Source organism: Heterocephalus glaber, unplaced genomic scaffold, assembly GCF_053883595.1.
Source record: "Heterocephalus glaber isolate CG9 unplaced genomic scaffold, H.glaber_assembly_v1.0 deba00001538, whole genome shotgun sequence".
Classification (NCBI taxonomy): Eukaryota; Metazoa; Chordata; class Mammalia; order Rodentia; family Bathyergidae; genus Heterocephalus; species Heterocephalus glaber.
The window spans coordinates 3,991,676-4,016,252 of NW_028258333.1; the positions used below are offsets into that span (position 1 = coordinate 3,991,676).

The 24,577-nt window shown below is 45.4% G+C and overlaps 1 protein-coding gene across 1 annotated transcript in view; it reads left to right on the top strand.

Moving 5' to 3' along the window:
• Positions 1-2,601: 2,601 nt before the first annotated feature.
• Trio (trio Rho guanine nucleotide exchange factor) overlaps positions 2,602-24,577 on the top strand; it is a 314,560-nt gene continuing 292,584 nt past the window's right edge. Inside the window, 1 exon segment of the mRNA XM_004845192.4 lies at positions 2,602-3,273. Coding sequence (XP_004845249.2) covers positions 3,114-3,273 — 160 coding nt within the window. The 5' untranslated portion in view covers positions 2,602-3,113.

Below are 24,577 nucleotides of genomic sequence, written 5' to 3' on the forward strand. Positions count from 1 at the left end.
AAATCAAGAGGGAACTGGACTGAGGTTTTCCTCCTGCAGAAAAAGTATTTCATTTGGGGTGGTGGAGATGGGTAGCATTCAATCCCTGTGTGAGTCTCTGAGAAAGCCTACAGCCAGTTGTGCTTGAGAGGTCTAGAGCAGAAATCTTGGCCTGATTTTCGGGGTTTGGGTGGAGTCAAAGGTCTGAGTATTTTCCTGGATGGTTGGGAGTAGCTTGGGAGGGGCACAGACCTATGGCGGCCCGCATTGTTCTTGCAGTTGGGCAAGGGGCAACAGCGACGGCATGGCCTTGGCAATGCCTGCCATTCAGGCAGGATACTGGCTGGAACGTCAGACATGCCACCAAATTCATGATGGCCAAGGATGCAGGACAACCTCCCCACCGCACCCTGAAAACCTCTGGGAACCTGGCTCCACCCTGGGGAAAATGAAGCAGGGGACAACACTCAACTGACAAAGATAACCTCTAGAGACCAAGTTTCCCCTGAACTAAGGCTAAGCTTTCTACCTTGAGCAGGGAATGAGAGCTGGAGACAGAAATTAACTGGGAAAAAAGTAAGAAAAAGAAACATCATCAGCATGTATGAGCCAATGAAATTTGGATCTACTGGATTTTTTGAAGATACTGCTCATCTAACTAAAAAATTTACATTTTTTTTTTTTTTGGTACCGGGGATTGAACTCAGGTCCTTGTGCTTGCGAGGCAGGTGCTGGAACCACTGAGCTAAATCCCAGGCCCTAACTAAAAAATTTAGAATACAATTTTATCTTAAAATAGATTGACATTTACTGCAAAGTTGTGAAGAGAATTCCATATACTCCATACCCAGTTTCCCTATCACTACATCTTTTATTAGGAGGGTACATTTCTCATAATCAAGGAAATAATAATGGTTTATTATTATTAAATAAAGTACATTTATTACTCAGATTTTCTTGAGTTTTTACCTAATATATCTTTCTGGTTCCAGAACCCTATGAAGATACTATTTTGTATTTAGTCCTCTTATTTCCTGGGGGTCCTTGTGGCTGGAATAGTGTCCCGACTTTCCTTATTTTTGATGACCCTGTTTAGAGGAGTACTGGCCAGGTGGCAGTTTGTAGGGTACCTCTCAACTGGAACTCATCTGATGCTTTTCTCATGATTAGACTAGAGTTATGGGTGCAATTCTCATCCAACAGAACTTGTTGCTCTCGATATTCACTTTGACTACCTGGCTAAGTTACTTTTTTCCCTCCTTTCCATTTTGTACTCTGACAGAGTTACTGTGTGTGGCCCACGCTTAAGGAGAAGGGAATGCTATTCCAGCTCATACAGGGCACAGACTTCTGCATAGGTGATTTGTCTCCTTTCCTCGATTTATTTACCTAATGATTTACTAATATCAATATGGACTCGTGGATATTTATTTCATACTTTTGATTATAATCAAATAGTGCTTTATTTATTTTCTTGATTTTTTTTTTTTTTAGCTTTGGCCACTGAAAGCTCTTTCAATTGGTTCTTGTGTTCCTTTGGTATTCCCCATCTTTGTGTAGTTGTTAAATAATTTTTTGTTTTTGTTTTTTGGGGAAGCTCTTCCTTACCTTTAGCCACAACAGGATGCTTCAGGCTCATGTTAAACATTTCCTGTTCCAGAATTAGCCATTTCCCTAAGGAATTTTGGTTCCTTTTTTTGGAGGATGGTATTAAAAACAAGATCTGGGTGATAGGTGTATTGGTTGCTCCGAAAATGTTGCATCCAGGGCCATTCAAGGGACAGAGGAAGGACGCTTGTGTACTACCTGGTGCATATTCACTCATCTATAGGTTTTAAAAAGACATCCATCTCTGCACAGATGGTGAGCCAAACACGAGTTCCTATGATGTTTTCAGCTCTATTTCAGTACTACCTGTTCACGCCAGCCTCCTCCCTGTTTGTCTGTGACCTACTCCAACACAGAAAGACCTGGTGGCTACCATCCGCTATGCAATTGTTCATTTCCAGAACAAGTGTGATATACACAGGTTTCATCATCCAGCTGGTGTTTCTGGCTGTTTTCCCCAGCGTTTGATCTTCTCACCTCTGACACTCATCCCTTCGCTTCGCTTGTAGCCACGACCTAGGTTTGGTATCGCACATGCTGGCTCCGCCGGGATCTCCCGTAAAGTCCACTTGCTCAGGATTCCCCAGCCCTTTGGCGGAGCGAGGAGCCATGAGTCCGAGGTCAGGCTGGGGGAGGAGGCTGGCCAGATGGGGATTCCCTGCGTCTCGAGGGCCCTCTCTGCACATTCAACAGCTGTCACGCAGCCCCACCTAGGTGCCAGCGCCGCGCCGCGTCGCCGAGGGACACGCCAGCCCCACGCCCGAGTCACCGGGCCTCGCGGGCGACAGAGACAGGAAAGAAACGGCCCCACACTGCTCGGTCTGCGATCACCGTGCAGGCGCGAGAGCCCCGGCAGGGGGCGTCACGCCGGGCCGGGGAGCGTCGGCCTCGGTTGGTTGGAGCTTCCCCGCCCCTCCCAGGCTCGCGGCTGCTGCGCTCCGGGAGCCCCGCAGGCCGAACGCTCCCGGGGCCACCTCGCCCGCCCTCGGAGGCGCTCGGCCCCGCCCCTCCCGCCAGGCTCCGCCCACCCACCGAGCCCACGCTCGGGGCCCTGACGAAGCTCGCCGGAAATTCCCGAAGCCCCTCTTTTTCCTTCCTCTCCTTTCCCTGCTCTCCCTTTTCCTTTCACCCGGGTTCCCTCGGCCGTGATTTCCCCCCCTCCCCCTCCTTCCTTCCCATCTGAAATCAAGATGGAGGCTCGCGGCTGTTGCCGGCGCCTGTGATCCCGGAGCTCCGCCGCCCTCGCCCCCGCCCTCGCCGCCGCCGCGCATCCGGCGCGCCGCTGCCCGCGCTCCGAGGCCGTGGCCCCGCGCCCCCGCCCCGGGTCGGCTCGCGCTCCGGGCGGCGTCCTGGTCTATGTGGGCGCGCTCCTCCGGCCGAGCCGCCGCCGCCCCGGGGCTCCGCGTCCCCGCGCCGGGCGAGGGCAGCTGGGCGCTCGGCGTCGCCAGGCCCGGTGCTGAGCGGGCGGCGCGCGGCGCTAGGGGCGCGGGGCCGAGGCGGGCGCGGCTGCGGGCGCCGCCTCAGCCATGAGCGGGAGCAGCGGCAGCGGCGCCGCCGCCCCTGCCGCGTCCTCCGGTCCCGCCGCCTTGGCCAGCGCGGCGGGCTCGGGCTGCGCGGGCGGCGCCGGCGAGGGGGCCGAGGAGGCGGCCAAGGACCTGGCCGACATCGCGGCCTTCTTCCGATCCGGTGAGTGCCCCGCGCGTCCGCTCCCGCGCCGCCGCCGGGCCCCGCACCCGGACCCGGCCAGCACCCCCGGCCTCCCTCCTGGCGACCTCGGCCCTGCGGGCCCTGGCGCCGGCTCTTTGTCTCTTTCGCCCGAGGGCCGGGGAGGCGGCGGCGGAGGTCCCGGTCCCGAGGCCGGGCGGACGGGCCGGGAAAGCGGGCTGCTCTCGGTGCCGGTCTCCGGCCGTTTGAACCGGGACCCCTCGATTCCAGCGGCAGCCGGGTCTCCTCGCCCGGTCGCCTCGCCTGTCATCTCCCCGGCCTCGGTTATCTACACTTCTGGGAAACCGGGCGGCCGTGACAGCCACCTACCCGGGAAGGGTGGGACGGTGGCCGAGGGGACGCGGGGTGAGCCATTGTCTCTGGGGGCGGCCGGGAGGGACTCTGGGAGCGCGGAGGCCGGGGTACGGTGGGTGGTGTGGCGTGGAGGCAGTGCCAGTGGCCCGTTGTCCGCCCCGGCGAGCAAGAGTGGCCGGCGGGGGGCGCGTGCGGGCGCAGGGGGCGTGACGGGGCGTCCCCGGGACCCCGGCGGCGGCGCCTCCTCCCGCCCGGCCCAGATCCCGCGCGAGCGTCCCCGCGTCCCTGCGCCCAATCCCGTCTGCTCGCGGGTCCTGGAGTCGGCACAGCAGCAGGAGGAGGTGGCGGAGGCGGCCTCGGGGCCACAGCCCGGAGCGGAGTCCTCAGCCGGCGGGGCGCGGGCCATAGAGGATGCAGATTCCGCGCGGTAGGGTCGAGCTTGTGCGTGGTCCCGGGGGCGGCCCCGGGGGAGCGGCTGGGGGTGCCGGGATGCGCGCGGGAGGCTGACGGCTCGCGTTTGTCGGTTGCCGCTTTCAAAATCAGCTGCCAGGATTTGGCGAGATAGCTTGGACCGTCGAGATCGCTGGGAGCAGTTGCATCGGAGGCCTTGGTCAGAAGCACAAGTTAGCAGCACGGGTAGATACCTGGTTTAGGGTGATCTCTGTTTTCTTGATCTTTGCCAGGCGAGGTTATTTTTGATTCATTTGAATGAATTAAATGTGGCTGGCAGTGACAGCCGGCGACTCTACAGTGTTAGCTTCGGGTTAATTTGTCCCCAAGTGCTCCCTCACCCATAGGGTCCCTGAAGAAAGCAAAGGTTTAGGAAAACATCAGCCCTTGGGAGGGGTAGGTGCTGGCACAACTGGCTTAGTAGAGCAGCCCAGTCTTACCTCTTAATAGCAGAGCTGAGACTTGTTCCCTTCATGCCCCGAAGCTAAAGTCTAGCTTGTCTTCTTTTTCTCTCTACCACCTGTCAGGGAATAATAGATTCTGTGCAGAATTCACCTTTCCATTAGAAAGGCGTTTGTACCCTGGAGATGGAATTTTTGGTGCTAGACCAGACTTTCTTACATCGTTATTATGCGGAGTTGGAGAATCACTGCTTTTGCTCCTAAGAATCCCCAAAGACTTCAGGTTGGACTGGACACCCACAGAGAGCTGGCCGCACACTATTCTTGCTCCTGGCTTTGCCTAGGCCTGTCTGTCAACCCCCAGCTCCCTGGGCTCCTGTTCGTGGTAATTTTGGGCAAGAACCAGGTAATGTTGCACATTGGCGTGCTCCTGTCTTTCACCTTCCAAAATGGCTTGACAACTTGCTTTTCACTGTCCATCCCAGGAGTAGCCTAGAACATCTTAAAGTGCTTTTCCTTGCTTTTGGCAGCTCTGAATCCCTGCTCTAGAGCTTGGCTGTAACGTCTAGGTTAGTGAAGTCTGGCAGAGCATGGGGATGGGCTGGAAGGTTGGGTGGGTGGCCTTGAGGTTTGAACAGCCAGGAGAGACCGAGCAGGAGGCCCCACATGGGGACCTCCCTGGGAGAGCAGCTCAGGCAGGGGCCCCTTGGGTAGTTCTGATTGAATATGGCTGCCAGATATGTTGGGTACCATTTTACTTTCTTAACTGAGATTCAGTAACAGGAAAATAGGTTCTCACTGAGAAGGACAGAGGAGGGTGTGAACATTTTTTTCAGGGTATTTTTGAGCTTGGTCCTTTAAATTGCCACCATGACCTAGGTAAAGACTTTCTATTGATTGCTTCTCCTTCCTCAGCCTTGAAACTGTTTGCTTGGCTGTCTTATTTTCTTTTCTTATTTTTATTCCTTCTCCTTGCTCTTACATTAAGCTTTATCTTTGTAGTCACAGATTGGAAACTGGCACCAATGACTGAATGAAAGGAGGAGAAAGAATTTAAGCTTAACAGGACTTATAAACAATTACAGCCATTCGGAAATAGAATGCGCTTCTGTGTGCTTTCTCCATCAGTGGAAATGTTTAAGCAGAGATCCTCTACTGAGATACGCAGTTGGGCACTCAGGAAGGGTGCCTGCCTCAGAGAGGGGTCCAGGGAGGTGGTGTTGGGGACTTCTTCCCTTTTTCTGTGAAGCTTGTGGTTCTCTCTGAGCCTCTAGTGCTTATATATTATTTTCCATTTTTATTTCTTTCTCTTTTTTTTTTTTCTTTTTTTGAGACAGGGTCTTATTGTGAAGCCCAGGCTGCCCTCAAACTCACAGTCCTCATGGTGCTGGGAATACAGGCTTGTACCACCATGCTAGCTTATTTTCCTTTTTCCTTTGGGTTTCAGAGCAGTGGTTGCCCTTCCCCTCTGCTTTAGGTTAGTTAGCATATACCTTGCTTATGGTCTGTCCTCTTACGCTGTTTTCATTCTCCAGCAAGATCTTGGTACAGAAACACTGTTCACTTTGGCAGTCTTTTTTTTTTTTTTTTAACAGTAGGGGGGATTGAAGCTAGAACTTCACACTCCAGCCCCTTTTATTTTTTTAATTATGGGATAGGGTCTCCCTGAGTTGCTAAATTGCTGTGGCTGGGGTCCTCCTTGCTACCCTTATGCCTCAGGCTTCCAGAGTGGTGGGATTACAGGAGTGCACTGCTGTTCCCAGCTCACTTTGACATGCTTGGCCACCCATTTATGACCTCGCACACAGCGGTCAGGTCAATAGCATGGAAATGGATTGAGTTGAAGGATACAGTGGTTTCTTAAAGGCCAGCTGAGAGATTTTCTGCAAGTGTTAGTGAATTTCGAACTTCACTCTTCTTTGCCCAGCTCAGCACTGAAAAAGATAAAGCAGATTTCAGAGAAAAAGGCATCACAGAAATGAGCTAGTGAAGTTTTTTGTATTTTACAGATGAGAAATAAGATTGTTAGTTTGTGTGAGTGGAACCCGGCAGACGTGGGGTCAAGGGCCGGAAGCCTGTGCTGCACTCCACTGCTCTTTCCTGGATGCCTCTCATGGCCAGGACGTTGCTTACATTAGTTTTCAACCCCAGTGGGACCAATCAGTTTTATTGCCAATCTATTTTGGGGCCCTGTTCTTGTGGCAATAAATCATTCTTTCAGAGCTCCCTATTTAACCTTGCAAGAGTGAGTGTGTGCGCACCCGTGCATGTGTGAGCCTGAGCTTATATAAATGTATTATTTTTAACCTGCCAGGCATGCTTTAGGTCAGCTTTAAATGAATGCATGGAGAATAAAGGTTTGTGGTTATTCCACAGCTATTGTGCTTGGGAATTCTTTCTTATTAAATCTCACACTGGGCTCCTTGCTGTAGCCCCTCTTTCTACAGAGTGCATGGTGAGAATCAGGCTGTCACTCTGTGAGGGAACAGCATGCATACCTTTGTATGATATGATGATTGTATGATATGATTTTCTTATGGAATTTTGAGGAAAACTTCACATTTATGCTCCTAACACCACCCAAATGGCCGGCCTCCAGGCTTGCTATGTGACTTCTGTTGATATTCAGAAACCTGGCAGCTTGGTCCTTGTAAACGTCAAAGTAATTATTGTAGGCCATTGGTTCCCTCAATAGTTTCAAAGGGAAAACTGAAAAATGTTATTTGATAGTGAATGTTGGTTTCTCCTTTTTAGGTGGCACGGTCAGACTCAGTTTTAGAAGACAGCAAGGAGATAATTTCTAAAAATATTCCTGTAAGAGACTTTCTAGAAAGCAAAAAGAGCAGTAAAATGATCATTAAAAGCAGCTTTTCATTGAGACCGTGAAAACTGGCTTATTGATATGGGATATTGTATTTTTTCCCCTTTGCAGTTTAACTATCCAAAGTTTCAAATGAAGATTTAAATGAAGCCATTTTAACCATTTAAATGATTAAGTCAGATTTAAATGAAGCCATTGGTGATATTCAAAGTGAAGCTTATGGTTTAAATATGTTCTTTAAATATATGTTAGAAATGCATAATTTAGAATGTTTTTTTAGACCTTTTTTAAATGTTATGATAAATTTGGGATTTGTCCTAACTGAAAGTGAAAGATATGTTTGAAGTTGTCATAATTTAAATCAGCTGGATCTGATGTTTATTTTTGTTTATTTATTGACTCCTCTACTTAGAAAATAAAATTCTTCTCATACCTTTGGCAGAATTCCAGAGGAAAGTCAGATTTTTAATGGCTAGCCACCTCTTACCTCACAGTAAAGTCACTTATGTTGCTAGGGATGAGGTGTGCTCACAACAAGCTCCTTCATTGCTCCTCCGTTCTGTAATGAATTGGATTTTATTTCCTTAAATGCATTGTCTTGACAGATTTTTAGTAGCACCACTGGCGGGAACAGTAGCGAGCAGGCAGACAGTGAGGAGACAGGTGGAGTGAGAACCCTTCTGGATTCTGGTGCAGGGCGTGGTCTGCTCTGATGCTCTTCTCACTCCTGCCTCTCCGGAGTGCTCAGCCCAGTAGCCTTGGGGGACCTGATGGGGCGATGGCGTGATTTTCCTGGTGGACAGGATGCTGTCGGGTATCCATCTCACTCCTTTTTCAGCTGATGGGGTGGGCACAGCAGCCAGGAGGGTCCCACAGTGGGAATAAGGCCAAGTGGGCTACGTGGTGCAGCCAGGATTCTGGCTTGCTTTCCAGATTGTGCCGAGGAGCTAGTGATTGCTTGAGCAGTAGGAGAGGAGGGAGCGTGACTGGGGCAACTTCTCAGTGATTCTCCACTTAAGAATTTTGGCTGCTTTATGATTTAGCCGGAGCCATTCTGGGAATTCTATTCGTGCACCTCTAAGTGAGGGGAAAGCAGCACAAGGGAGTGAGAAAAGGTGCTGTGAGGCCTCCCTGTGCTACCACCAGCCCTGCTCCTGGTCCAGGTCTGTCCTGGGCCCCTGGTCTCAGGCTCCTGTGCCCCCAGAACAGGTCTTGCTTGGCTCCTCACTCTCCCCAGTGCCCAGTCCCTGCCAAACCCGGACTTCACTCCAGCTCCCTGCCAGGTTATAAAGATGAAACGGAGATCCTGACTGGAATTACCAGTGTGGTCGCCCAGCTTTTTGTTATTAAGCCTTATATGAAGTCATTCTTGTTTATGGGAAATCCCGCTCTCACATTTAATGGTTAGCAAGTGCATAAGTACACGTTTCACTTCTCAGTCACTAATGGAAACAGTTAATTTGCTTACTCTGTAGGAGTCTCTTTACCTTACTTCCCTCTCTTTGGTTCCCTGTCCACATAAAGAAGCCCCGTGACACCCACAAGATGAATCGCTTGCCCTTTGGGAAATGTTCTGTGTCACAGGCGAGAGAGCCTGAGCAGACTTCGTCTGTGAGGCAGAGGGAGCTGACGTGCGGAGAGGGGACAGTTTCGAGGTTCCTCCCTCTTGAGACTCGGCAGTGAGTGCAGCTTTACTCTGACGGCAGGTAGATGTACTGTGGAGAGGTAAGACCTCTTTGGGTGTTAACTGTATGTAAGTTTTGGGTTACTATTTTAATTAGCCATTGTCTGTTCTTGTCTAATGGGGAAGACTGCAGAGTCATCTACAAAGCAAGTCTGATGTTTTGGCAGCAGCACTCTGGTTTGGTTTTATCACAAATGAGTACATTTTAGCAGTTACACCGATGTTGACAGCTCTCCTGAAAACTTAGTCAACACATACTAAATTCTAGGTCTTGGGGTACTTTTTGTTAGCAGTGTCCATGACAGTTCATTCAGGCTTATTTTTCTTCCTACTGTGGCCCTGGAATGGACAGGCATGATTGTATGTGGTTTATGTTCAAGGGAGTTTCTCCAAGCTGTGGCAGGTTTGGCTTGCTAGCTGTGTGACCCTCACTTCCTGTCAGCTCCAGGCAAGAGGTGCAGAGGGTGCTGTTCATTCTGCTCTGCTGCTTGGAAGAGCTAGGGCTCGGGCTGTCTGTCTGTCTGTCTGTAGTTAGCAGTCAGACACTGCAGAGTGGGCCTGAGCAGATAAACTGTAGTGCCCTCTGTCCTTAGCAGTGAACTACAGGGAGCAGAGTGAGAGGCCAGGGCCAACCACCAGGAGTGAAGTGACAGCTTTGGAGTTAGGGTCCATCCGTGACTAAAACAAGGGCACTTGGAAAGCAGTAGCTGCTTGCAGTGCCATAGGGTGATATTTAGAATGCTGCGCTTATTTCCCTTTCTCTGAAACCCATTAATGCCAATTCTGTCCTCTAGAAAATCCAGCAAAATCTTTCTCTCTTATCTTCTCCACTGCCACTTCTGTGACCATTTAAGTGGGGTTTGCCAGGTACTGTGCAGTGTTTTATATGTTTATTTCTCTTAGAGATGGTGGGTGCTGTTTCTGTGTTGTGCACAAGTCTGTCAGGTTCTCCTGAGGGTTATGGCCTGCTCCAGCTGGTTCTGCTTGTGAGGCCCCAGCTACAATGCAAACCCAGGGTCCCTCATGCCCTTTCCTTCCCTGACACCCATCCGCAAAGACCTGTGTTGCCATTCTGAATCTAAAGAGCACATGTGTATATCATTGTGTATTGAGAATCAAAGCTATAAGGTACTAGTCTCATACCAATTAAAAGTTCAGTGAAAGATTCCAGTATGCGAGTACTTTTCTCATATTGGTTTGGGCCTTGTAATGTAATTTCTCTGTCTTTCCTCTTTTCACCTGACGAACAGTGATGCCACTTTTACATAGACAATCCTAGTAGCTCCAGTTTTCCAAGTGAGGAGTGTTGGGCATGTTGAGCTTTACTGACTCAAATCTGTTTCAGCCTGGGGAGAAAGAGATGCTTCTGTGTTTCCCTGGCTGCCTGGACTATCTAAGTGCAGCAGAGGGATCTTCTGTGACTGTATCGCTGAGGGCCAGAGTAGGGAAGGTCTGGGAGAGCTAGCCAGGAAGGGAAGTTTCTTGGGCCATTACTTTGTGACAGATTATAACGATTACCAGGGCTTCCTTTCCAATTTAGGAAAGGACTAGGGGAGAGCAGAGGGAGGCCCAGCTGGGTGCTACAAGCTGCTTTTTTGGGGACAGTTTTGTAAAGTGGGTGTGGTCATTTCTGGTTTATATATAGCTATTTTGTTGCAGCCACTCATTTCTTTGCTGTTATTCATCAAGTAGATGATGTTACCTTGTAGCGGTAGGGAGCAGGGTTATTTCCCACTGTCCTCTTTATTGAGACAAGTCAGGCCAAGTGCTCTAGGTTTTTTTTTTTTTTTAGGGAATACGTTTTCAACACACTTCATTTGGTATCCCTCATAGTAGACAGATAACATGATTTTTATAAGATTCTGGTTAGGGTTACACACACATAAGATTTCTGAGCCTTTGTTTCTCAGCATCATTGTCACTCTGGAAATATGTTCTATTTTTCCATAATTCTCTGTGTAACACCACATTTACCTTGGAATTTTAATAGAAAGTAGACATTATACAATCAGAAGGTATATTGCACTCTAAAATTGTACACCTTTCCTCCTTTTTGCCTTATGAGAGTCTAAAAGCTTAAAGTTTTTTTCATTTTGGTTTAATCCTTAGTCTTCTTTTTTCTTGGTACCGGAGATGAAACTCAGGACCTTGCGCTTGTGAGACAGGCGTGGTACCACTGAGCTAAATTCCCAGCCCTCCATCCTTAGTTTTTGAAAATATTTAAAGTGAAAAGAACAGGATTGGACTGCTGTTTAATGTGAAATTATGAGTTGCTTTTGACCTAGTATTGTAGTATATCTTTGGACTGGGGATTGAACCCAGGGCTTTTGCGTTGATCTACGTCACCAATCCTTTTAAATTTAAAAAAATTTTTTTATTTTGGTACAGGGGTCAAACTCGGGACCTTGTGCTTGCGAGGCAGGTGCCGGAACCACTGAGCTAAGTCTCCGACCTTTTACATTTTTAATTTTGAGACAGAGTGTCAGTAAGTTACCCAGGCTGGGCTCAAATTTGTGATTCTTCTGCTACAGCCTCTAAGAGTGCTGAAATTAACACGTGTGCACCACCATGCCCGGCTATGAGGTGATGTGTACATTTACGGTAACAAAGGTGATATAAAGCTCAGATCTGGATCAGCTGCGTTTTGAATGTTTATAGTTGGTGCATGTCTTCACTGTGCTTACATTTGAAGTTTTTATTTTATTTAAAAGAGGAGAGGAACTTTATTTTGAGAAGCCAGAACATGTATTCAAAGAAGCAAGAGTGCTGATTTCTAAGTTGTCACGGTGTCACCATGTTTGGTTTATCTCTGTGAGTGTGTGTCTCTTTCTGAGGCAGGGATACATAATTTGCATATTTTGCTTCTGAATCATTTGAAAGTAAGTTGTTACCCTGACCTGCAAATGGTCTGGTATTTATTTCTGTGCAAGGACATGCTCTTACATAATGATCAAGATCAGGAAACTCATTTTGATATAATATCGCCATTGAATCTACCAGTTTTAATAAAAGTTCAGCAATTGTCTCAGAAATGTCCTTTTTAGCAATTACAAAGGTAGTCCAGGGTCCCATGCAGGGCCACGTACAGCATTTGGTTGTCATGTCTCTTGGTTTTCCTTTGATTTCAAACATGCCCTCAGCTGGACTTCCTGTTACCTTGGTACTTTTGAAGATGACAGGCGAGTTATTTTGAATGCCATCCCTTGGTTTGGGCTGCATGATTCCTCATGATTAGATTCAGGCCATGCGTTTGGCAGGAGGACTGTGCTCTTCCCAGAGCACCCTATCAGGAGTGCAAGATGCCAGTTGTCTCACGTTCATCACTCCTTTAGGTGTGACCACCGGATCTCTTGCTGCTTTGATACCTTTGTAATTAGTTGGCTTTTTGTGGGGAGATAATTTGAGGTGATATAAAATCCTCCTTATCTCCCTCCTTTCATTAGCTAGTTTTTAGCATCTATTGTTGATCTTTGGCCAAATCACTTACTACTGATTGTGGCCAAATGGTTCTGACTTCATTGTTCTTTCTGTATTTAGTTGACTTTCTACTATAAGTAAGAACTTTTCTTTCTGCTCAACTTATTTATGTATCTGAGTATCACTTTATGCAATGAGTTATAATTCTTTGGTATCATTGTTTAGTTTGATGCTCAAATTGACTGAAATTTGACCAATGTGAGTCCCTTCAGGCTGCCTCCTTTATGTTTATGACTTGTTTCCATCTGATTGATTGATTAGCACTCTCTTGCACAGTAAGTTCAAGGACATCTTGTAGTCCCTTGCCCCAGCCCTGGGATCAGCCATTTCTCTAAGGAGCCCTGATTCCTTTTAGCACAGAGTGGTATTTAGAGAAACCATCTGGTCAGTAGGTGTGCTTACTGTTACAGGCATGTCAGTGCTTGTAGAGCCTCTCAGTGAGTGAGCAGGGATGTAAGTATACATGTGCACACACTTTTACGTGGACATGTTATACAGAATTAGCATATGCACACAGACTGCACCTGTTTTCAAAGAAAACCCATGTTTCCTCATGCAGTCCAACTCCACACAGTACATTTTAAGTCTTTCCCTTTCTGAAGAACCTCCCCCTGTTATACTCCATGTATTTACTTCTTTTCTCAATCCTAGAACATGCAAAAAGTAATTTCAGGATGCTAGTCCATACCCAGGCAATACATGAGCCTCCATCTTCAGGTTTGAACTATTTAAATCAGCAGTTAGCGGTCAGCTTCTGTTCAGCTCAGGGCCTTGTCAGTTAGTCATCCAAACAAAACAGATGAAGTAATGCTCCGCAGCTCCCTGGAGGTATGTTAAGGAAAGAGCTGCCAGACTCCATCAATAGCTTACTTTCGGGTTATGTTGAAGTACAAAATTGAAAAATAAGGAGTTGCCAGAAAAGAAAGGGAGATTAATTTCTAATAGGTACAGTTTATAAAAGTGATACCTATTGTGGGAAAAAGTTATTATCTTCATCTCAATCTAGTAATTGCCAGAGAGAAGAAATAAAAAGGAAAGTGCTGAGCTAATAAGTATGGGTAATGAGGTGTCTGTATGTAGGAGGTGGAGTGAGAATGAGTGTATGATAGATGAGGGTGGCTCAGGCTCATTTCTGTCAGGCGTCCAGCACATTCTCCAAGTAGAGGAAGAGGCTGACTTCGTATGTTGGTCATGAGTCAGGACTTGAAAGAGCATTGCTTGGTGCCCTCCGTTGACTAAATATTTCTTCCCAGAAACCAACTGCAGTAAATTTAATGTAGTGATATTTCTGCTTCTGGGTCAGGTTTCTGAGAAGTCTGTACATGTGGGTGCACACACTCACTCTCTCTCTCTCTCTCTCTCTCTCTCTCTCTCTCTCTCTCTCACAAACACTCCAGGCCCAGAAATCTTTTAACCATGAGCAAGGTCTTATAGGCAAAGTATTTGCCATTCTGTGTTTTTCTACATTAAATGATGATGTGTTCCTGATTTTGGGAGAGAGACTCATTTTCATATGTTGTGTTCTGTACTTTCCATAAACGTCCTCATGCTGGAAAGATTGTGTTCTGGAAAATTTGACCTCTGTACTTCCAGAAGCCCTTCCTATGACTAGACATTTTATCAGGAAAGAATCATAACTTGCTTATTAACATTTTTGGGGACAAAGCTTTTGATACTGAGAAAATTTGGAGAGTGAAAGGTCATGACAGTGGGGTCTGCTGATGGGTCAGAAACTTGGCGATGTTTTGGCAGGTTGTGGAGAGGTTCTGGAGTCAGTTGCTGTGGTGGTGCTTTCACAGCAGTGAGAATATACTAAGCCACTGATTTGCACTCTTTAAATGGAGTGAATTTTATAGCATGTAGATTACATACTATAATCCCCACCCCACATTTCAGATTCTTAGTTTTTTGGTACCTGTGATCGAACTCCAGTCCTGGTCCTTGTGCTTGCACAGCAGGCAGCGAAACCACTGAGCTAAATCCCTGGCCCCCACGTTTCAGATTCTTGAGTTTTTGAGTGCTTCCTGTGTATCAGCTACTTAATTTTCATAGCCTCTTGCAAGATAGCAATGATACCTAGTTTTAAACTGGAGGAAATTGAGCTCAGAGCTCATTTGTTCAGATAAGAGCTATTTAGGGAAGTCTTGAGGTTACTATTCTTCAGAAGGTGGCCCAGAGCCCTGAGTGCCAGCAGGAGCTTACTTGGTGGGTGATGGTTTCTTTTGCTCTAGCGTGTCTTCTGTAGAAGTGTTTGACTCCATTTTATTTTATTTTATTTTTGGTACCGGGGATCGAACTCAAGTACTTGTGCTTGCGCAGCAGGCGGCAAAACCACTGAGCTAAATCCCTGGCCCTTGACTCCATTTTAAAAGGGAGTTTTCTACTTCCTTCTTTTTAAAAAATATTTTGTTGGGGAAAAAAATCAACTCCTGTTGAAGGAAGGTATTGTGAAGAAGATCTGATCTTCAGTTCTGTGGTGGCATATTTGGAATTTTATAGACAACTTAGATTAGCGTTTTAGGAAGTCTCAGTCAGAAAGCATAGACTGCTTTGTACCGATTGTCTTGGACCTAGTGGTGTGTTTAGGGGGTAGTCAAGGGCATGGCTGAGAGACTTGAAATTGATCTTCAGCTATTCTGGGGAAGTTGAAGGGAGAAGTAGCTTTTTTGCTGGGCTCTATCTGAAAATGATCTTAACATGAAACTTCCCAACAAGCGCTTTCTTGCTAGTGTGGTTTTGTACTGTTGGATATTGGAGTCATTATGCTCACTAGCATGACCACCAAGACATGGAGTACCCTCCAAAATGGAAACTATTCATTTGCATAGGACCACTTATACCCCGTTGCAAGAATTTTCATTGTGCTTGTTTTAAAATTGAGCTGGTATTTCACACAGTGTATTGAAGCTTCACAAAGACATCTCACAAGGAAGACAAATTTGTGTGGTTTTGCATTTTGGGCACAGTTCCTAAAAGAAGTGAACCGTTGAAAACTTTTGTTCTTTATAACACGGACACTTTCTCCCCTGATTACCTTAGAAATGCACAAGCAGGTTGGAGTTTGTCTTCTGTGTAGAGTGCCTGTGGAGGGACAGAGATTTGGCAAGACCAGAGCCTCTTGGTGCAGTGTCTCCTGCCCGGTGGTGACCTTCTTAGGGTTTTTGGTCTGTCATCCTTGTCTCAGTTCCAAATGCCTAGCTTAGAATTAGTGCTTGCAGCGGTTCATCTTCACAGGACTTTATGGCATTATTTAACATACATGGCACTGTAATGGTTGAGCTGTTTATCCCCTGAGTGGCATCAGTATCCCAGGTGCCATGGAGCTGGAGAAGACAGAAATGATGTCCTGCCCAGGGGGAGTTCATAGTCTGAAGAGCCAGGATGATTAGGCAGATTCATTCATTTGGCCTCTTTTAAAATGTACAGGGGAGCAGTGTAGAAATTAAAATTAGAAGAAATGATCAGCTAGCTCAGGTCTGCCTAATTGCAATTGCCCTCAAGGTGAAAATGAAATTCGAGATGCTCTTAAAAAGACGTAGTATATTAACTCCCACTTATCACAGATTGATTGATACAGGTAGTATTTTCCCGCATTATAGATGAGGTGTGTTACTTGTGAAGACTGGGTAGAATCAATTGTTTTTTCTCTCTTTTTTTTTTTTGCGGTACTGGGGATCGAACTCAGGACCTTGTGTTTGCAAGGCAGGTGTGGTGCTGCTGAGCTAAGTCCCCGCCTAATTCTGTTCTCTTTCCCTGTTCATCCAAAGCCCTTGTTTTATTTGCATGGTCTAGAATGTTGGTTTGGAACCAGGGTCACATCTGAGTCTCAAACATACGCTTCTGAGTTTCAGACCAGGCCGCCTCACCCCTGCAGGGATAGGCCCAAGTGACACTGGGCTTTTGCCCCATCAGCCTCTGCAGCCCCGTCACACTCCGGTCTGTGTCCCAGGCTCTTGGACTTCCGTATCTTTGTGGTTACTGACCCCGCCTCTCCATGTTTCTTCTGGATTCAGCTCGAGCATCCCTGAAGTTGGGAAGCTGCACTTGCCCATCTGGCCCCTGCCTCCTGGGATCGTTGGCATTGGCGTGACACCGTATATAGAGCTGGGTTCTGGTGCTCATCTTCTGGGTTGGAATTGTGCCTTCACTGGCGAGTGTGGGCCTCCAGAATGTCTGAGCCCAGTGAGGGCCTCAAACTGAAGCGCAGTAAGAAATCGCTGACTTACGCGTGTGGTTCCTTAACTGTTAGGGTCTCCTGGATTTTTCCCCAGATACTAAGGAATGAACCAAGAGCTTCTCCATTGAGCTAATGTCCAGCCCTTTTAAAATTTTTTGTTTTGAGACAAGGTCTCTTTGAGTTGCCCAGGAACTTGCAGTCTTCCTGCTTCAGCCTCCAGAGTTTTGGGACTCTGGGCATGGACTACTGCTTCTGGTTTGGAATCTGTATATTGAAAAAGTTCTACTGGTAATTTAGATGCATAGCTAGGTTTAGGAAGCACTAAGGTAATGCTACAGCATATGTGTTAGTTGTGGGTTATGGGACTGTATCAGTTTGTTTTCTGTTGCTATAATGAAATGTCTGAGGCTGGGTTCTTATAAGGAATAGAAGTTTATTTAGCTTAGTTTTAGAGTCTAAAAGTCCAAACTTCCTGGTGCCAGGTATGGCGAGGGCATCCCTGATTATATCACATCATGGGGAATGGCATCATATTATGATGAGAGAATATGTGAAAGGGAGAAATCACATTGCCAGACAGGAAGACGGAGTGTCTTCAGGGTCAAGCTTGTTCTTACAACTTGCTTCACGAGAGTTAAGGGTTCCGTGAGAATTCCCCTAATCCTTTCTGAGGTAGTGACACGGTGAGCTGAGGACCTCACACTAGCCCCTAGCTCTTAAAGGTCCAGCGCCTACCATTGCCACCACATTGAGGACCAAACATCCAGCACACGAACCTTTCAAAGACAAAACACATCCGAACCATAGCAGGGACCTGGACCAGTTCTGAGTGAAGCATAAGTACAGTTGCAGAATCTGTCTGGTTACATATCTGGAGCAAGCAGAAGTGAATGCAGTCCATGTACAATGGGGACATGCTTTGTGGAGGAGACAGTCCTGGCTCTTGGGGCTTTCTGCTGTGAGCACACTGGAGGCACAGTTGACCTTCCAAACTAATTTGAAGTCACCGTGTTGCCATAGAGATGTTACGTAGTGTTGAAGGAGATTAGAGAAATCACATCGTAAATTATCAGAACAGATGGCTTGCAATTTAACACTCTCCTAGCCCATATTCTTTGTACTGATACTTGAGAACACTGAAAATATCAGTTCTTACTTGTTCTTTTACCTGTAAAAATGACAGTTTGTATTGAATGAGGTGTAAAACAGGTATTGTTTATTCCATGGACACAGTACCAGATGGTGGTGATATAAGATGGTAAATTATTTAAGGCATTTTTAACTTTGTTCTTAGAAACCCATAGCTAGTTTGTTACTTTTTTTCTGTTCTCACTTATAGGTTTCATACATTGCATTTTTTTCCATTTTTTATTTTGTGGTGCTAGGGATTGAACCTCAGGTCTTGTACATGCTAGATAAGCACTGCTACCAAGCGACACCTTCTGTCTTTATTATTATTATTATTTTGATAGCACCAGTCAGGAATAATTTTTACCTCCTGGTTTGGTAAAAATTGAGATGTGATGTTAGAGCTACTAAAAGATTGTTATAGATTCAGGCAAAATAAAGGGTATATGACCAGCTAAATAAAGCATGTTTGGCATAAGGAGACCCCTTTGCGATTACTTCTTTTGCTCTTGTAGCTTGGGACTGATGTGCGACTCTTAAAGACTGTCTGCCTTCTGTGGACACTTATTGTCCCTTGCAGGGAGCTGCAGCTTGCCTGGATCTCTGGCAGATAACAGTCATATGTCCTCTTGTCGGTTGTCATCTTCTTGTGAGGACGATCAGAATGGATAATACACTTCAGACTAAGGAAGTGATGATTCTTTTAGCATAATTTAAAATTCAGTAAAACTTACCTTGTTTTTGAGGTATTTGTAGTTATGTATACATTAGCATAATTGTTTCAGATTGTTTCATTCTTACACTCTGAAAGAAATTTTATTCAGGAATCCTAACAGGCTCTCATTACATTTTCATGAGCTTTATTTCTCATGTGTCATACATTAATAGTTATTTACAAAATAAGCTTTCTAGTTTGCAGGCAGGTCCTGAGTTCCTCATGCATGAATGTGTTTTAAATTGAGGGCAGACATTAACAGTGGTGGGTACTTCTCTGCCCATGCAAGTACTGTTGGTGACCCTTGGCTGTTGCTCTGATGGCAGTTTCTGATGCCCCTCTGCAGTGGGATGCCGAGGCCAGTTGTGAGCCTGATGCTGTTGGAAATAGTAATTCCTCCTCCAGGATGACTCATTCAGATGACAGTTATACCAAGGCTAGAAAGGTATTTTAAAAGTACCTGGTAATTATATCAAAATCCAAAAACAGTCTGAACAAAAGGGCTTGGCCATTACAGGAATAGGGAAATGTGGGAATAAGCCGCAGTTTCTTTGAGCATGTTGTGCCACACAGCAAGGTTGGCTCAACCTCCTGCCACACGCAGGACGAGCACTAGCTCGGATAAATTAGATGAAATTGCCTGATTGTTCAGATGCGTGGCTCAAGGAGAGCCTGCTTGGCTCTGATGCCACATGGTAGTGAGGTGAGATGACAGTACTGTATTTGTGGAGACTCTGGTGTGGGTTGGGCCTGGAGGCTCTGTTGGGCCCAAGTTTGAGATTTTAAGATTGCTTCAGGTAGATTTAAACTGTGACCCGTCAGCCAGCTGGCTATCTTTGGTCAGAGGTTTGCCCTACAGGTATTGATGTGATTGTCTTTTCCGTTATTCCCTTGTTATCATTCACCTCTGTAGGAGAAATTTCCTCATTGGAGCGTCTGTATGTTTAAGTCAGCTTTTCACATACAGGCCCTGTGCCCTGAAGTGTTGGTGTCATTTTGCCTGTTGAGTTCCTTTAAAAATACCAAGTGCAGATCCGGCCCTTGAGAACCCTGGGTCCTGACTGCACTGTGCAGCAGAGTGGACGGCCCCTTCCAGTTTGTGCAAGGGTACTCAGTGGCCGGGGAGCCATCAGTCTCTCCCCCAGTAAAGGAAGGGCACACTCAAGGCAAACAGCTGAGTCAAAGCGGTCTCTTCCTGCCCCAGACTGCCCTTTTAAGTTTCTCAGTAGCTGTGTTTTTATTTCATCCTTCTTGTTAAGCATCCACTTTTCTTTCCAAGGCTCTCTGTTTCTCTGTTTCATGTACTTTTCTTTTTCTTTTTTGGTACCGGGGATCGAACTTGGGTCTTTGCGCTTGCACAGCAGGCGGCTAAACCACTGAGCTAAATCCCCAGCCCTGTTTCATGTACTTTTCAAAGGGACTTTCCTTTGTTCAGGAGAGTGACTCACCAGTGGTCTGCGTCACTGCCCCAGCCTTCCCCAACAGCCTGCTCAGCCCAGAAGTAAGCTTTTCCAAACCCTATAGGTAACTGTCACTAATGCTTCCCTAAGGAGGCAGTAACTCTTACTTTGGTGGTGTTCTTGGCCCTGTGTATCTGGGTTTTCCCCGTCCAGAGGCCAGAAAGGCAACCAGGATGGGATAGCTGCTGGAGCCGCATCCACTGTATCCAGCCTTGCTCAGTTAACGAATGTCTTTGTTCCCTAAGTGGATTGTATCTTCCTTAACTCCTTTAAACTCATTTCTTCCTTTTTACTGCATTTCTCTTGTCTTTCTTCTTAGATAACTTGAGAGGGACAGTTCCACTTGTGGTCAGTGCCAGATTTTGCTAGAGGCAGATTTAGGAGTTAGGGATGCTCCCTGTGGAGTCTCCTGGACTCCGCACTGTCCTCTGTGAGACACAGCCTTGCCCTCTTCACACTCTGCCCCAAGGCCTTGGGTCTGAGCCTGCTCCTTTTGTCTCTATTCCTGTACCTCTTTAACCGGCAGGGTCTCTTGACTGATTCTGTCTCTGCTTGACTCCCACACTCTTTAATCACAGTTTTATCTAATTTAAAATGTGCACTTGTGATAATCTTAGTAAACTTGGCTTAGCAAATAAGCTTGATGGATCTAATTTTGGGGGGAGGTCATTTAACTGCTTTCCCTAAACTATGATATATTGTTCTCAAAAATCAATTTGGTTCACATTCACTCCAGCACATGTAATTTGTTCTTGGTATTTTATTTTCCAAGCTGTGATTTATATTGGGAGCAAGTCTTACTCATGTTTGTGCCTCTAGTGCTGGGCACATAGTCATCACTTAGTAAACCTCTGCTGGTTGAAGAGCACATGCTTTATCCATCCCCAGTTCTAGGGACCAGTCCCCCTTTCTGTCTCAGGAGGCTGATGTTCAGTGGAACTGTTGAGCCAGCAGACTTGGGCTGGAGGCCTGGGCATTTATGGTATTGTGCCCTCTCCAGTAGAAGTTTGTCAGGGGGAATCTGGAGAGACAGTGTGTTCTTGCAGATGAGGTATCTGTTCGGAATACAGGTAGAAGCAGCAATGGAGGAGGACAGTTGATTACAAGAAACTGTACCTTTTTCTTGTTGGGCTGTGTTCATTTTGCTACTGTTGACCTACTTAGTGTTCTTTCTTTTGACTAGTAGTTGAGTCCTACAGCTCCATGCTTCCTTCTTTGCCTAGTGTCTTCTAGGTAATCCCTCCATCTCTACAGTAGACAAGGGTACTGTGGACCATGGTTGATATTTGCTGATTGATTACTGGGTTTGGTTAGTTGCAGTGGAGGGTGAAGGAACATCTACTATCAGACTTTCTTTAAGATGTAAGATTCAGTTGCATCTGAATGTTTTTATTTTAGAGTCACTTTCCTAATGAGCAGATTGTGGAAAGGTAACTTTAGAGGAAAGACAGCATTGGAAAGATTTTCTAAGCTCCTTGGGAATATTTTTCCACAGGCCAGTTTAGAATGTTCCAAGTCCTGCTCTGTATCCCCTTTTCTGTACTTTGCTTCTGATTCTAGGCCTCCCCCACTCCCCCACCCTCTTGGGGCTTTATTTATGTCAGTCTGAGAGCAGGCCACAGGGCCTTGTTAAATGATATGCATCAATATGAGGCCAACCTAATTTTTAAATAGGTCATGTTGTTTCTACTAAATAGGGTTTTAAAAGCACTGTCTCCAAAGAGAAACTATTTTAAGGAAAGATGACCAATGTCCCATTCTTTACTCTGTTAATAGGGCTTGCCAGAATATGAGCACTAGAAAATGCTGGTTTCTGGGTCCTGTCTTGGATGCACTGGAACTTCACAGACATTACGGAGGGAGAGGCTGCAGTGGGTCAGATATGAAAGGCCTGGGGGTGGGTGGAATGAGCGAGCCAGGCATGAGAAGCCATTTCCAGCAGTATTTGCTCTAAGAGTGTTACCTCCCTCCCCGAACCAAGTACTCTTGGTTTACCTGTCAAATATTTATTTCTTAATAAAGAACCTTTTAAATCTGTGTCATAAGTTCTTTTTTAATGTTTTTATCTATTCAAAATCAGCTAATAATAAAGAGTGTGATACTAGGAAGATGCTCAAACCATAGAGAATCAAGAGGAGAAGAAACCAAGGTGGGATTTGCAAAGTACTTCTTTAAAGGATGGGAATAATTTTTGGCAAGATACTTGAAAAGTTTCTAGACCACTGTCTTATATTTGTAATATTGGAAAGAAGCCCGAGGAGCTGTGAAAACTGGCTGCTCTCACAGGTGTAAACATTCACAGCCTCACAATCAAGCACATCCTCCCAGAATCAGTGAAATGCTTTGTCATAGGCTATATGGGTCTGCTGCATGTGAAGTGCATGTGTCGTGGACTTAGTTCCTGACTGAGTTTCATGCACTGTTCACATACCCTAATGCAAGAAACATAGTTCTCTGTAAAGTCCCCTAGTTAGGGAGGAAGGAGGTCCTGTCCAGGTGTGCTAAACAGAGTTTCTACATACATTACATGCCCGCCCTTTTTGGTAGTACTGGGGATTGAACCTACAGGGCCTCTACTGCTGAGCCACACCCCACCCCCTGTATTTTGGGACAGGGTTTTGCTAAGTTGCTCAGGCTGGGTTTGAACTCTGGAGCCTCTTGGCTCAGTCTCCCGAGTAGATGTTATTTATTACAGATGTACACCACCATACCTGGCAATTATGAATCTGAATATTTGGCAACAGAATGTGACTTATGTAGCCTGGTATAAAACTGTTCAGTTTTTCTTGTAGTTGCCTTTCAAGAGGATTGAAATTTGTTCAACAACTTTAACAATAAATTTGTTTTTCTGTAGTAGAATAACTTGAGTTTATATTGCTTTGGGTGCTGATTTCTAGTGCTGGAGATGGTCTTGTTTGCCCATCTCCTTCCTGTTTTTTCTTACCTAGAATTCTGCCCTTTTAGCTAGTGTTCAGTTGGTCTGGCTTTATTTCATTGCATTGACTTGATAGTGGGTGCCATGGTTTTGCTGTTATTTGCAGTTTAAATATTTAAATTCATGTTACTCTATGTTCATATTATTCATCTTAATTGTTGATCTTTGTTTCAGCCTGTGTTTTGGAATAACCTGCGTTGAAATGCAGATGTATTCTTGGAAACCTAAGCCAGTCCGCAGCACACACAGTCCTTGTCCTGAGGGTGGGAGGGTGCGGAGCAAGGCGGCCGCGCCAGCTTCCCACCTGCTTCACGGCCAGTCCTCCAGCACCGGGTGTCCTTCGCAGCAGGTGTCCTCACATCCACTACTTCAAAGTTAGTCTTTTGACTGCTCCTCTTGGAGTTTTGCTTTTTAATTGGGTTGTTTGAGGTGAACGCGTAGTTTAAGTTTCTTGTTCTTTGTTTTGGGCAGAATTAAAGGGAAATTTAAGATGTCCTGATCTGCTTGTGTTCATCACCTCTGTTGTACTTGCAATGCACAATAAAACAGCCTCTGTTCTTTCTTTCCTCATTTTTAGATGGAAGGCTCCCTCGTTTTTATTTTTACACATAGTTGTGGACAGTACAAGAGTTGTATTTTTAATGAAGTATTTTTAATTTGACCATTTCCATTTTCTAGATTTTGTAGGGTGGTCTCATTTCTCATGACCATAGGTATGTCTGAGTATCTCTCCATTGAGTCCAGATTTTATTAATAATGACTGAAATTAAGGATCTTACTTCAGAGTTAGAAATTTTGAGTTACTATTCTCACTTTGCCACTGAGTCCCCAAACAACTGCTCTAACTGCCTTATTTCATAAATTCTTATATATTGGTTTCTTTTGTGGGTAATTAACAAATTTTTGGTAGTTTTTGTTTTATTCAGCTGGGGTGCTTAAGTTATTCTCATAAAACAGTGAAATTCTGTGTAATTTGTCCTTCTGTGTTACAATGATAATAAAGTTGTTTTCTCAGTCTCCTAATTTTAACTTCTTATATTGGGTTTATCTTGAGTTCTTAAAAAGGGATCACCCACTAGTAGATTTCAAATCTGCCTTTGGAAAATTACAAATGATGAGTGCTTTAATGGCATTTTAAGATTAGCTTGAGAATATATGTAAATTGATAGATTTGGGGTTATATAAATCTTTTGTTGTCAACTATAGAGTGATTTGGTAGAGAAAACATTTTTAGAAAGCGTTTATTATTCAGAGAAAATGATGGCCAGTTTTCATAGGCAAAGGAGAAAGTTGTTTAAAATGGCATGGCTCCAGTTGGCTTAATGGAAGGAAGTAGGGGATTGGAAGTCAGGTCAGTTCTTAGGGTCTTCTGGAACTCATTTGTATTTCTGGGATGAGTTTTATGTATTTTATTCAAACCAGCCATCTTTGTTGTGACATGTTTTAGAATGCTGTTTATTTGTTTTTAAGTTTCGTATTAGACATATAACAGAATAATAGAGAAGTTCTTTATGATTGCTTTATTATATAGATAATATTTAAGTTTTTTCTTCTCTAGCTAAAGAAATTTAGTCCTTTAAGATGTGATGTGTATATATACCAATTCCCTATGATAAATATTGAGTATATATCACAAACATATACTCATAACAGAGGGGAAAAAGCAAAAATAGGGAAAAAATAAAAAGAATGAGTTTTATAAAAAAGACAAAGAATATTTGGA